The 15,130-nt window shown below is 52.6% G+C and overlaps 1 protein-coding gene across 1 annotated transcript in view; it reads right to left on the reverse strand.

Annotated features, from left to right (window-relative positions):
- The window catches only part of LOC122368589 (pneumococcal serine-rich repeat protein-like), a 90,010-nt gene that overhangs the window by 51,490 nt on the left and 23,390 nt on the right, over positions 1-15,130 (reverse strand). The window contains exon 2 of the mRNA XM_043342680.1: positions 3,622-4,375. Coding sequence (XP_043198615.1) covers positions 3,622-4,375 — 754 coding nt within the window. The remainder of the gene's footprint in view (positions 1-3,621; positions 4,376-15,130) is intronic.

Raw genomic sequence — 15,130 nt, forward strand, 5'->3', positions numbered from 1 at the left:
CTGGGAAGAAGAGCGACACTTTCTGTAAGCACGGTGCTATAAATACTCGCTGAGAGTGAGAGACGAAACGTCCCAGGCCGCAGCCTCGAGTCCATTGAAGTCGTGCCTCCAATGGCGCGGGATGGAGGCCAGTTGTGCTCGGCTGGTGACCTGCGACGACGTCTGTATGGGCTCCCTCCACGACAGTGAGATATTCTCCGGCCGCCGCTCCGCCCCGTTTCCGTCTATATTTGGGCAGCGACCGTCCCGCTAGGAATGCTGTCGCCTTTTGTCACGGACTGCGCCGGAGTCATGGCCACTCTCTGCCACAGTCCGCGCGACCCGTAAAAACTGCGCCGGTCAGCACAAAAAGCATCAACACGGACACAGACCGGCGATCGTGATGGCCTGGGGCGAGGCTGGCGGTCGCGAGGGGCAACGACCGGCCGCCCCCGCCCGCGCCCGCGCCGCCGCCCCCGCCCAGACGCTAGGTGTCAGACAGAGACCGGTCGTCGCGAGAGATGGAAACAATATGGTGCCGGAAGCGGGGAGGCAGCGATAAACAGGCAGCTGGGTGCTGGAGGATGGAGGGAGAGAGAGACCATCTGAGAGGCCGCGCCGGGTCGCCGCCGGAACACACCCGGTCGCAGAGGACACACCGAGCGACTACAGTCGCGCCGCGGCGGGGACGGCGCAGCGACGGGCGCCGCACGTGGCTGGCACAGGCCGCGCGGCGCACGAGCCCCGCCTCGGGCCGGATGGTCGCTATCAAACCGGACTTCTGTTGGCTGCACGCGCGTCCGCGGGTGTGCGTGCGGTCAGTTGAACGAATAGGGATAACGTTCGCGACCGGCCACACGCAGACGGAACTGAACACACGCAATCGGAGCTGTATGATTGATATGAGCGAGGAAGTGTGCACTTAACGGGGGAAATGGGATTAGATATTGACAAAGCCTGTCTCCTCGGCCCTGTTTTGAACACGCACTGCGGTGCCGAAGGTGGCCGTAATCGGCCTGATCGACATAACGTCTCGTTTACAAGGGCCTTTGTGATACGCGCACGCTTCTGCTCCATAGCGGTAAACCCTCATTGGAGGTTTAGTGCACTCTAGCGAATACACGTCCCGTTAATGGCCTCTTTGTTTTGAGATCCGAACAAGTCCAGATACACGTTTAAGATGATAGATAAGGCTACCAAACAAAAGATGATCCTTATTTGAGGTCATGCCCGAGGTCGGCTGAGGCTGGCGCAAGACCGCTCTGAAGAGAGATTGAGCCACTTGAGCTCCTCTATCATCAACGCGCGTAAAACGGGACTCGGAAACAGATTAATTTACAGCCAACGTTCCGAAACGCACCAACTTATCCGGCGCTGGCAGCTGAGAGCGTATAGCCTGGGAGGAAACGGTCAGAGGGTCGCCCGAAGAGATCAATTTTCCGCTCCGATTCCGTTTCCAAATGCACCTGGTGGAGCGCGCTAATCGTCCATGGAGTCCCGCTACGATTGTCGCATTTATGATGAGCGAAAAATCGCCCTGACAACCATGACAGATAGGCCGACCCACACACAGGCCGGCCCACGTGAAAATCCAGAGAAAGGAGACGGCTAAATGAGGGAGCGGAGAAGGGAGAAAGGCTGGGCTCCGACACGATTTCGATCACCATGCGATCTTAAACGATTGTCAATGGCTCCATTGTTATGAGCACACTCATGATTTCTATTACGAAAGGAAAGGTCTATCATGTTCACACTTCCGCAGTAAAATCTTAACGAGTGTCTCCAATCCACGTAAACCAATAACCGGGCACGAATATCTGTGACGTGGCCCGGCTGTGAACCTGTCAACTACAATCACTGACAGTCTCTCGGGCCGTTCGGCTCCTCCCAGTTCCTCCCCTCTGTCGCTCGGTGGGAGAGAGAGAGAGCGGCTCGCGAGCGCCGTGGGAGCGCGGGTCACAGGGGTCACAGAGAGAGGCGGGTCGGGGGAGCGGACGCCGAGTGATTCCCACCCAGGGTCACAACCACCGCCGGCACATGCACCGTGCCCGTCTGGGAACATAGCGCGAAAGTGCTTATTTTGAGACAAGGAGCGGAGAAATGTGTTAATGAAAAATTCGCCACCAGATGGCAGGGTACGTTAGCGCCTGGAGGTAGACTGCACCGCATGGCATCAACGCGGGATGTGCGATTTAGCATAGAATGAATGACGCTTAGCGAATACTTTAGAGTAGCATGGAAGGAGGATTACTGCTTTATCATTGAATATTAAAATCATGACACGATTGATCATAATTACCGCGAAAGCATTATAACTATGTACTCGGACTGCAACTAAACGTCATTTTTGTTGCATCAAATTTACAAGCGCTCTTTAAACTGCAGCCTTATATTCATGCTCCCAGTATACCCCAGCAACACCTCCAGATGTTCACGTGCTGTCCTCTCCTCTCCACTCACTCTCTCCTTCCCTCTGTTCTCTCCCGCTGCTTCGCTCCTCGTCACTCCGCTCTATTCTAATCGGTAACCGTTGTACCGGCCGGCACCGAACACGACATCAGCCGACTCCTCTATCCTTCAAGTGCCGGTCAGCCTGCAGTGGCCGGGTGAACTGGGTCGGTCCCTACCTCCCGCCGTCCCCGTCCGCCCTCAATGGGAACCCACCTCCCACGGTAGCAATAATAGATCGACTCGCTGCAACCCCACACAGGTGTGAGAGCGGCGAAGGGTGGCGTTCCACCGCGAAGGGTGGCTCGCAGGGCGGCAGACAACTGGCGTGCAGGTGCCGAGCCGCTCGGGCCTCAGGGGCGGGTGGCGCGGGACAGTATGCACCCAGCCCCCGGCGCGGAGCCGTGAAATACGACTGGTGAATGGGGGAGGGTGCAGGCGGAGCTGGCGGCGCGTGCAGCCGTGCATGGAGCCTCGACGGACAAGACAGGTAGCGTGGGATAACGGATGGCCAGTGTGCACGGCGCAGAGGGGTGGGGAAGGAAGAGCGAGTGGTTCAGGTGGTGTGCGTGAGAGAGCGCGCCGGTGTGAGTCGGTGGTTCTCAGCAGGGGTGAGACGGCCAGGAAACAGGGAGGACGTGATGGAGGGACAGGGTGGGAGGGAGGGGAGCGGAGGCACCCGGTAACTGACATACGGGTGACGAGTGTAGAAAAAGACCAGGGACTAAATAGATGAGCCAAAAGACACATAAGCATATCGCATTCATGGAATACATTGTTCAAAAAATATCGGAAATGACAGAAGGAATAATCCAGGGACAGGGCGTTTCATCCACCTTCAATTCTTTGCCACAGAAATTGCTAAGGAAATTGAACTAAATGCATAATCTGAAACCGCTATACGAGACATGCACGAAGCGGAAGCCGATCACCTCAGTCCGACGTGAGGCGGAAGGGAAGGCGCCCGCCTCCCGGCGGGACGTGAGAACCAGAGCGGCAGGTTATCGTCTGTTTACGCTCTCGCCGCCGGTCGATTTGGCGCCCCGAATGGGATCAAGCGCGGCGCCGTCCTGCCGGTTATCAGATTAGATAGTCGACCGCGCGCTACAGCAGGGGAATACGCCACCGGGGCGGAGCGATAGCCTGCAATTGGACGCGCTGTTTGGGGCAGAGACGGGAACGGTAGGGACTCACCTGAGCGCTGGTAGCCTCACTGCTGTCGCTGTCTCGTCGTGGACTTTCTCTGGGGACGACCAGTTGTTCGAACTGGGCCACCTTGTCCTTGACCTTTCTGCCTGGGGTAGGTGACCTGATGGGTGACCCCCGGTCGGGCAGAGCGGGAGGACGGGTGTTTCGCACCTCCTGGTTGTTTTCCTCCTTCCGCTCCTTGCCCTTCAGAGTGGTCTCTGGCTCAGGGTCCTCCTGATCGTCCTCAATGAGAGGGGTCATCTCACCACTGTCCTTCTCTCGGAGGGAGGACACCTCATACCGAGGCCGTTCTTTTGGCACTGTGTGGTGGAGATCCCTCTCCTTGAGAGAGGCTAGAGTGTGAGCTCCCCTTCCCCTAGGAGACGACACAGTTCTGATGTCCCTGTCCTTCAGACAACTCACAGAACGGAGATCACCGTCTCTCAGCGACCCAAAGTCCCGGTGGGGCAGCTCCCTCTCTGGGGCGGGCTCTCTCCACTCGTCCCTTACTGGCGGGTCGTCCCTCCGGCCCGCGTCCCTCTGTGGTGACCTCTCCCGCCGTCCCCCATAGCTGGGCACAGTGGCCGCCGCCGGGCGCTCCTCCGGCCGCTCCCGCCGCTCCACCGGTGGCTGGATGAACTCGATGCGGCCTCCCTGGACGCAGATATTGGGTGTGGTGTAGGCGCGGAGTGCGGCCGGGTCGCGCACCTCTGTCGGTACCCGACCCGTGGTGGCAGCGCTTTCCGCAGCTCGCCATGACCTGTCGGACACACACAGAACCATCGGTCAGTAATGAGCATCACGCAGACAGACTGTGAATGAATCCATGAGTGATCAGATGCGAGGAGAACGCGCCGCCTCGGGGCTCAGCCGACCGCCGGCCAGCACAGCGCCCGCACCTGAATGGCAGATGGGATTTTAAACGCGGGGTCAGCGCTCTCCGAGCCCAACGATGAGGGAGTTTGCGTGCTCAGCGTCGCCCCTGAATTAATCAGCCGTTTTTCATCGAGGGGTAAATAGCTAGACCGTATTAGAGCGTTGATTCCGCGAGGGCTGATGAATGGTCGTTTTTAGCGGGATGGGCTCATTGAATCAGCCGGGCACGATTTACATACTTAGGGGCCAGTAACGGGCTAAATCCGGCGGAAGGTGAGAGAGACAAATAGCAAGTCGAGCTATAACACTCAAGCGAAGCATCGGCCATTTTACTATGATGATGCACGGCATAGTAAAACATTATAACCATCAACATGGACACGGGATATGAGACTAAAACGGTCAGGTGAGGCAATATATTTACAAAGGCGAGCTTTAGGGCGCTCTGCTTTAGGCCACATCGATTAAACCAGTTCCTAAAACGATAATCCAAATGAGAACATTCACAAGATGGATGAACCGGCTTGGTTTCATCAATAACTTAGAGGTCCTCTATCTAATTGTATCGGGACCGTATCAAGATGAATGAAACCAGTCCCCGTGCGTGGCAGTCCAGCCAGCCGCCCACATCGCGACTGGGGTAGGAGGACTGGATGAACTGGGTCGTCAGAGCAGGCCCAGTGTCTCAATCCGTCCCAGTTGTGGCGTCAGTCACGTCCCAGCCACCAGCTGCCAGATTCTGTTCCGTGCTCTGCGCTGCCAGACGCGATCAGAACCTCCTCGTTAGCACGAGGTATTGTGTGTCACGGTGCCACCGCCGGGATGCCTAAACATGGCCGCGCAGCCTGGAACAGGCAAGGCCTATCGGACCTCACGCACGGCTGACCCCGCCGCCTGCCCTAAACACAGCCTCTCTGGGACATATTCCGAGGTCACGTAGCCTCAGATCCGGTGTCCAGGCTATGTGGAGGGCCTTGTTTTAGTTTTAGACTGGTAAGCGGTAAACCTGAACCATGAAGCTTACCCATGCGTCAGGCAGCTGCATTAAGAGGATCACCCCAAATTGGGAGGTCTCAGGAGGGCGATACTCCAGCTTTCATGAGCTTTGTTTTTAGTCACCGTGTGGAGTGATGACCAATGCTGGCCTCACGACATGACATCAGGTTTTCACCAGACGTGAGTCATCACCCATTTTGGAGACTGGAACAGACACTTAAGGGACCAAACAGCAAACACTCGTATACAGTAAATAAATATACGAATGCAAATATAACCAGGTCATGATGGAGACACAGCAGGTCTCGAGGGAGGCAGCTGACGCAAGAGCGGCGTCTTGCTGAGGACTCAAGGAAAACAGCCTCCCACACCGGGCCAATAGAACGAACATCAATCTGCTCTTAACTTGGCCATATCAGCATTCAGTCTGAAGGGCAGTCAAGGTAAGGCGAGGTGAGATGAAAGATGGCATGGCGAGTGTCAACCTACCAATAACAGTGATGCATACGTTCTTTGAATATTTGAAATGCCAATTAAAATATTTTGAAAACGGTTCAACCGTACCAATTACTGAATATGTTTTAAGATAACCTTTATAAAGTCAGCACCCAGCTGATCTCATTAAACAACACGCCAGTTAGCTCTCAATTGCGCTTATAAATTACACCAGCATTCCGCACCTGACTTCATGAGGCACCCTGTCCTGTGCACATGCACAGTTGCCAGTTTGTATCAGCAGTTCGATCAGGGACCTGCCGTGGCGCCGCGGCGGCTGCAGCGGCCGGCTGACCTCCCGATTCCAGTCCATCCCTCGCTGGGCCTCTACTGGCGACCCGCAGACTAGGCCTGCAGCGCGCGGCCATCTCCATGAAATATGCACCGGAGACATATACGGCGTGGCAGCGACGATGGCGCGATAGCCGTCAGGAGAGGCGAGTCACCGTCATGTATACCGGCAGCCTGGCCGGCGCCTCGACCGGCTGTCTCGGCCCGGGGGCCGGTGGGATGGTTTGGAAAAGGTGTGGTTACTTCCGGTGGACCAGAGGGATAGGAAGGGGAGGTTGAACCATAGCGATCGGCGATGAGCTGGTGGGTATTTGTGTGGCATGTGTGTTTTTGTGTAGGTGTACAGTTGTGTAGGTGGGTGTTTTATCGACTATCGTAAGCAAACATCAGTAGGCACTAAGTAGACTTATCACGCCTCGATTTCTTGACAAAAAACTTAGTTTCGAGAAATGAACGTACTCATCGTTTTTCTATTCTGAAACTCCTCTGCTAATCGAAATCTGCTAGTCTCACTGTTTGTCTACCTGTTCAGACTTCTGATTGCTCTTAATTTTGGTAGGATAAGTAGCTGACTGGCTGGGTTTTCCGACTCTCCGTTCGCCATTCCTATCTTCAGAATTCCTCTCGCATGTCTCTGCCCGGAGCTAGAGTGACGGCGGAGCACCAGCGGGCACTGGGCCAGACGTGTTTTTCACCAACTCTGCCTCAGGGTGGGAGTGTCTCCGGTCTCGCTTCACCGCTGGGGCATTCCACGATAGATCGTACCAGGCCCGTCACCCTCATCTCTCAGATTTTAATGAAAATCGGTCCTAGGGGTAATCATAGGCCACAAAGACGTCTGGCCAAATATCAGACTTCTCAGATCAAAACTTTTTGAGTTATATTGCATTACATTTTTTTTTAACCTCGGTTTGTAACGGTGAGTTTGATGGCCTATAACTCAAGAACGGGTTAAGCAACCAACAAAAAGTAAACAACATTAAGCTTGCGATGAATCAAAAACTAATATTACTATTTAAAAATTCCAAAGAAAAATTTTCATTGTTGAGCAAAAGCCTTAATCTTTTTTCATTTGCCTCTAATGACTTTTGGGACCAAATTTTTTTACATTTTTATTTTTTCAAAATAAACTTCATCTCATTGCAAATCGACATGCGAAAAATTAGAAAGGCGTTCTTTCTATAAGTTCCTCATTTTCCCGCAAACAAAATGGGTTTCGGAGGGGTTGATACGACCCCAGCACGCCGTTTCGCTTCTAATGGAGCTAGAGCCTCGCGGAAAAAACATGCGTGTGCGCCGTTACAAGTCGCAGCGATTGGTACCCGATTTTAAGGTCTCAGGTTAACCGGTAGCGTCTGAGGTCAGGTCAAGTGACTGAAGTTACGGGTTCGGTTTTTAGTCAATAACTTCGCAAAAAATGGCCGCAGAGCCACGATTTTGGCATCATTGTGTTCGCCTAGCTCAGGTGCATCGAATGGTATACTTTTTGCTAGGGTGAGGTCAACTTAAGTAGTTGACCTCGGGTCAAGGTCAGGTCAGAGCCCCTCAGGTCACGAAGCTGGGCAAAGGGTATCATATGGCATATCATTCGATTCGGAAGGTCTTCCCGAGTCCAGTGGTGGCTTTCCCGACTCTCTAGCTCCATTTGATCGGGAGTTATTGACGAAAAACTCGTACGACCCTAGTGACGTCATAAATGACGTCACGCAAGGTTAACAATGCAAAAGTGAAGCATTGGATTTTGCAAGGAGTGCATGAAATCACGATACCATGCACGTGAGATAGTTTTAGATCATTCTCGGCGCCAAAATAGCAGTTTTTATATTTCCCCATTGACTTATAATGTAGTGATGTCACGTGACCGACCTGACCTCATGTTACCTTAAAAAATTCCCAGATATACAAGTTGTGAGACCTCTGGAGGACACCATGTATGCGTCCTGTAACTTTCATCTCGGACAGCTATGGTCATGGGCGTCCAAAACAATGTCAGAACCAAACAGCCTTTTTCACCCTCGCGCTTATAGGAAAGAGGGTTGGATAAACCCTCTTTTCACTTTTTTCAGACGACTCAGACTTCAATTGAAATTTCAGTAACCCGTGATGTCACTAGGCAGCTTTACCACGCCATTTGTAAGCTCTCCTCCCAAAATCACTATTCGAAACCGTTATCGTGACGTAAAATAAATACATTTATAAAAAGAACACCTTCCTAATTTTTTGCATACTTCCTAACAATGAGCCAAATATTTTTTTAAAGAAATAAAAATTCAAAAAAAATTTGGTCCCAAAGTCCAAAAAATACAAATGAAAGAAAACTCGATATGTCATATATCAAAAATAGCGTATTTTTCGAAATTTCAAAAATACATATTAATCTCTGTTTCATTGCAAGTTCAATGTTATATAACATTTGGCATTTGAATAATCCGTCTAAGAGTTACAGCCCGCCAAACTTAGCGCTGCAAAGCAAGATCCAAAAAATGTTATACACCATAACTCAAAAAATACTTATATGATAAGCCTGAAATTGTTACAGGTGGATTCAGAGCCCCTGATTACCCCTGAGACCAATTCTCGTCAAATTCCGAGAGATGAGGGTGTCAAATTGGAAAAAAGTGGTACGATCTATCGTGGAATGCCCCCGCTGTCTCCGTCATCTTACGGCCCCACCGGCCACCACCCACCACCCAGTGCCCACCACCACACCGCCCGTCGCTCACCGCTGCTTCACTAGTCACCACTCACTGCTCCCCCCCCCCCCGTGAATAGTGCTCCGCCTTCCACAGCAGCAGCCAGCAGCCCCAATACCCTACCACATTTACCTCAAACAGAGCCTATCATTGAATATCTCACCTCCACGCCCACAACCCAAAATCCATCTCCCTAGTCCCTAGCTTTGTCTCTGTCCTGTCGCCGACCTTTCACCTCCCTTGCTGCCGTCCAAAGGCAAAAACGCATATGTCGGGTCATGACCTGACCCGACATATGTGGTTTTGCCTTTGGACGGCAGCTTACCTTACCACCCAGACCACCGTACCACAGAGGCCGCAGCCCACGTCAGCCGCATGAACTCGGGTCAGAGGTGCCCCTCGGGGTCACCGCCTGGGTTGGCACAGCGCCCCGCTGTGATGGCGGCCTGTCAATCAGTCGAAATGGACTAAGTCTCAACCTCACTCAACGTCACAGTGTCAGTCAGGCCGTCAACGTCAACCGTCACCGTCACTGTCAGCCGTCACCGTCAACGTCATCACTAAGCGCCACTCCCAGCGCCAGCGGGGTCGCCTTTAACGGACACTGCCGTGTATGTTGACACTGCAGAGAAGCCCTATCTCGCCGGACAGGTGCATACGACCATGTCTTTCGAAACAGGTGCGGCCTTCTTGGCCCGCTTCCAACCTCAATGCATTCACCACCGGGACCCCTCGAGTCGGTCTGTCTCGACCGGGAGGTAAACGGATGTGGCTCGTCTCATGCAGACCGGAAGTTAGGCTTGTCCGCCGGTTTCGTGAGTTCGTTGGTGAGTGAACGGAAGCTGGCGGTCGGTTTCCGTAAAAGGCAGTGGCACCATGGCACGGCCGAACAAGGCTGTCAATGCCCGTGTTCGGCAGACAGCCGTGTTCGGCGGAAGGTGCGGTCATCGTGTGCGCCCGTGGGTGCGGTCGTCATGTTCCAAGTCGTCACCAGCGTCGGAAACATGACTCGACTCCCGAAAACGGGGTGAAATCCGTCACCACTGCCGCCGCCAAAAACGACTTTGGAGAGGGGCTGGCTAGAACAGAAGTGAGCCGGCAGATGTGGGATTCCGTTCCGCTATTAGGAATGATCGGGCAGCTTAGGCGCAGCACGTGCAGGCTCGCTGTCAGCAAGTAATTCGCAGCGAGGAGTAGGATCCCCCGGTGAAGCCAAATCTGCAAGCCAATTGGGATTTATTGGCGATTGATTGATGGTGCAGTTTCTGAGTGCGCCGACAGCGCGGCAGGGCAGCGCCGAGCCCGACGGAGTATTAAATAACCGACGACGTGAGTTGGTGTTGAATTAATGATCGTTGCATCATTTGTTATCGGCTAATGATTGGTTCAGTGCGCCGTAATGCTGCAATGAATCCTTCTGGGATAATGGAAACTGGTGAGCAGCTAAAGCCTAGCACAACAAGCTGCTCCCTAGAGACCGCAGCCCGTGGCAATGGCGGTAAATGGATGGAGTTGAACGCTGAATCAGCGACCATAATCGTCCACTGTTCAGGCTTCATTTGGAGCTCTCAGTGTCACTTGATCTAACGATAACTGCCTCGGACGGGCCGACTTAGCGAGCGGCTTAAGCCTTAAGTGGTTAGAAAAGTTCATTCACACAACCCAGGATTACACCAGCTCGCATGACCTCACAGGCAGGGGCCCCAGCCGTCGGCTACGTTTGGCCAGCGCCCTGGGTAAAACGCTGCCGGAATGCCTGCCACCGTGCACAAACGGCTTGTTTTCCCAGACCACAATAGCGCAGCTAGGCCGACGGAAGGCAACGGGAGCTGACCTTCGCCCCGCCGAGTCGCCGTGCAAGTTCAGGGAGATTTTTGTACGAGTTTGAAGTTTAAACTCAACCGGCGACGGCACGCTGCCCCGCGTAGCCAACGAGATGGCGACTGATTGTCTAGACTGAGGGATGTTGGAGCAATTTTTTCTCCCTTTGCAGACGCAGAAAACGGTGCGGCAGTCTGACCTGACGCCCTCAGAGCTGTGAGCGAGTGAAACTGAGCCGAGTGCAGGCCCCACTTCGGCCGCAACGCGAGATAATCCACCTCCCGAACTGGTCCTCACTTCGAAAAAGACTCAAACAAGATCGGAGCGAGTCGCAGTGACGCAGGTAGAGCTCGGCACCGCTGTTCTGCTCAGATACACGAGAGACAGAGCGGCACACGACTCGAAACAGGTACAGGTTGGTAGTGGACGGGTCACCGCACACCGACCGGGATTGTAAGGACGAGCTCTCAGTCCCGTCCGTGCTGGTTTTGAGAGGAAGGTGCGCTTCCGCGCCCGTCCAAACTAGGACAGATGAGTAACCACCTCTGCTGATTTCTCTGTGGTTACCATTGTAAGATGGTGGGGCATCGGGAGTGGAGGATTTCCGTCCACGGGTATATGAGCGACAGTCGTTCATTGAATGAGATGCAATGCGAGGTGATGAACTTGATGATGTCATGAACGGACGAGAATTAATCACGTGATAATCAGAAGATAAGAAATGCTAAACTGAAGTGCAAGCAATTGACGGGTCCTGCAGGTGAGCAGCCATTAAATGCCGATGGATGTTATGCCCCTTATTGGCGGATGCTTTACTTGCCATAAGCCCAGAGTTTCATGCATTTCATGTAAGAAGAGCAAACTCGCCAGCCCTTCGTCCCTTTCTCATGCAGCTATGACGATAAAGTGAAGAAAACAGCCTGGCGAGATCGCCAAGATACGACAAATATCTATCATAGCAGAGTACCAGTGAGAAGGTGAAAGCGTTCGTGATAAGAATCAAATGGGGAATCCATCTGGACACATAAAAACGCTAGAAAGTTGCGGACGGGGTGGCGGAGAGTCTCAGCTACTGCGACGCACCTTCTAAAGCAGATGGTGCATTCTGGCCGCTCTTCCATATGCTACGTTGCCCATTCACGGATTCGACAACATTCAACCAAATATATTGTTCAGCTAAATCTAAGTCCTGGCAGCGAACGCGCGTTATGTTGGAAAAGATAGGTAGCTTGTTTTGATTGTTTGCACACAAAACCCGTTCAAAAAAATGACGATTCAAGATATTCGGTATTGCATTGCGTTTGTGAACAGAGATCAATTCCGTCCCGATTCATAAGCCTCCTTTTCGGGGCAGACGGATCGATATTTCCATCCAGTACATCGGTAATGGCTAACGTCCTCATATCTGCCGATCATGACGGGTCGCCCGTTTTTTGCAAGTGCAGACGAGCCCTGGCACGTGCAGAAAATACGGGCCAGCTGCTGTTGACAGCGCACAACCAAGCCTGTGACGGCTGTTGTTAATCAAGGAAAGCCGATCGTCTTAGAGGATGACAGTATAATACACCGCGCAGCTGCTTTCCTATTCCTGCAATTCCCAGTATACCACAGCTCAACACACGTAATATCTACCTATGAAGGATCGGCTAATGAGCGTGATCTTGGCCGAAAACTCCTTATTTAGTTTTAGTCCGGTAAAGACTTTGTGATTTGTGGCAGCAATGTCATGGACCAGACAACCACAATCAAAAGCAAAAGACGTCATCGCGGGAAAACGGACGAGTAGCCATGTAAATCCGATGTTAAACACGTCTGTCAACCACTATAACCACACCAGCTCATCAAAAAAACGCCGCCGTTCGCACCCTTTCAAACAGTCCGAGCGCTGACACTGATGAACGTTTGTTTGTGCGGGTGGGGTGCGTCGAACAAAAACGGTTCGCAGCTGCATCATAACACTTCTCAGTGCAGTTCCGGGCGACTCTGAGGAGGTTCACACCAGCCGAGGAAGGAACTCTGGACAGTGCTTCGGCAGAACTTTGGAACTTCCCTGCATCAAATCGAAGACGAAGAGGAGTGTGTGTGAGTTGGTGTTCGAGATGAATTGTTAGAAACATGCAGACAACACAACCCACTAGCTAATGGTCGATCATATGCATTATGCGAGACCGGTATGGGAACTTTCCAAATGAGCGGACAGCGTTGACTGCAAAGTTGGACCGACCTACGACCCTTCACCACTAACTGATTCAGATCAGGTCCACGGCGCATGCCTCGACCCGCTCAAATACCATATCAGACGGTCGTACTTTACCCACTCCACCTTCCATTCACTCCACAGACCCGCTCTCAACCGTTGCAAAACCACGCAAAACCACTTGAATACCGCCCACACTGCTGGCGGTCGCGGTGGTCGCCGCGGGCGGCGTCTGGGCGGTGGGCGGCGGGCGGCGGGCGGCGGGCGGGGGCGGGGGCGGCCGCAGCGGCGATGCCAAATAAGTCCACTCTCAAAGCTGGCTGGCGGTCGTTCTGGTTAGCTCATTTATCATTAGCTCGTCTGGATGACGTCACATCGGTTCAGCGGGGTGCCAGCGGAGGACCAACGCCGGAGGAGGGTGATGAGTCGGGGGGGGGGGGGGTGATGGGGGGGCGGGGGCAAAGAGGAGAGATAGGCGAGGTGAGCAGACGGGAAGAATTACATGAGAAAAGACTGACTTTGTTTCGCCTTGCATACTCTTCCGGTAATTTCTTTCTGTAGGTTTCCTTCTACTCTAAATTTTGTTTTTGATAAGCATCGATGAATATCATCGATGTCAACCCATTAGAAAAACACGGATGGATATAAGCATTAAGCAGTCTTTTCAGATTTCGTCTTTATATCTGTATCATTTTTCGTCCTTAATGCGTAAGCTGTAAGCGTTCTGTCAACCCACCATTAATCAGTAAATGCCTGTCAAATGTCAATAATAGTCAATGGTCTGTCACTCAAGCTGCTGTCAGGTCCCATTAATCAATTCACCATTCGTGGTATTTAGGCCACAAAATCATTTCTATTTAATCACTCATTTTCTGGTCGTTTGGTCACGTGCCCTACGCTCTCCTTGTGTGTCCTGCCACTATCGGTCACCCATGTATCAGTGCTGCTAATCAGGAGAGCCACTTGACGCTGCCTGACCACACCACCGCACCTTCCCACAGAGAGAACACAGGAGTGGAGGAGAGGGGAAGACTTCTCGGACAGGAAACACAGCCCGACGACTGACGAAGGAGCCGACCACTTCCTTATCGTGTAGTTGTCTCAGTCTGGCGCCGATAACCACACGGTCTGTCGGAAAAATAGGACACAGACAGGCACTGAGGAGGCGAGCGATCACGGTGAGGATGTTAGTTAGTGGCAAAACATCTGCCTTTGTATCGATCGATGACTTGTTGCAATACAAGTGACAGACTTTTCACAATGGCGGTGTGTGTTCAATCGACTGATTTGGTGTCGTGAACTGATCGACAACTCAGGTCCTTGAGACTCACCCGAGTCTATGGTACAGCAGTACAAGTGTCTAGCTAGCTTCACGACTATTTTGAAACCGAGACATGTGGATAATACCGAAAGTAACAAATTTCAATGGTGGGTGGATTGTTTTTGGCCCTTTGTCACCCCAAGCACATGATACTAGTTATCAGAGAGTGGATCTAAATGACGCAAGGTGTTTTCACATTCATCATCGTTTCCAAACCGAGGAGACGGCTCGCGCGCCGCGTAACACCCACGGTGCGTGACATGGAGCGAGGCTGCGGTTGGGGGCTCCGTGTATAATTACTTCCTCAAGTGTATGAAGAAAGCCGCCAGTGTGCAGTGTAATGAACGCGTGCATTAGTGATGACGTCAACAGTCGGCGGCTGTAAAGTAGGTGTCATGATATCATAAGTGCCAACATCGGTTGAGGAGTGGCGATAGTGGCAAGTGCAACTGCTCTCGGGTAACCCCGATACGGAGACTTGAGATTCAGTTGGTGACTACTCTACCCACGAGAATGTCAACAGCGAAGCTAGATTCCATGGTGTCATCGGCGCCACTAGTCTGTGGCTTCACTAATCCTTCCGTCAACAATGTTCAAGTTCAAACCAAGACGGGATAGCGAGCATTTTTGATGCCGAATGCGAATCGATACCTGATGCGAATAAAAACTGTAAATCCACAAAAAAGTCAAATAGATGCGCAAAACAAACGACTATTGTAGGCATACCACCCACGCAACCCATCCTGTGAATCTCAGACCCCGTAATCCCCCCCCCTGGTACCCCCACCCCCCACCACCACCACCAAACGGTCACCGAGAAAAGCC

The sequence above is a fragment of the Amphibalanus amphitrite genome, unplaced genomic scaffold (assembly GCF_019059575.1).
Source record: "Amphibalanus amphitrite isolate SeventyFive unplaced genomic scaffold, NRLGWU_Aamphi_draft 000959F_arrow, whole genome shotgun sequence".
NCBI classification, from domain to species: domain Eukaryota; kingdom Metazoa; phylum Arthropoda; class Thecostraca; order Balanomorpha; family Balanidae; genus Amphibalanus; species Amphibalanus amphitrite.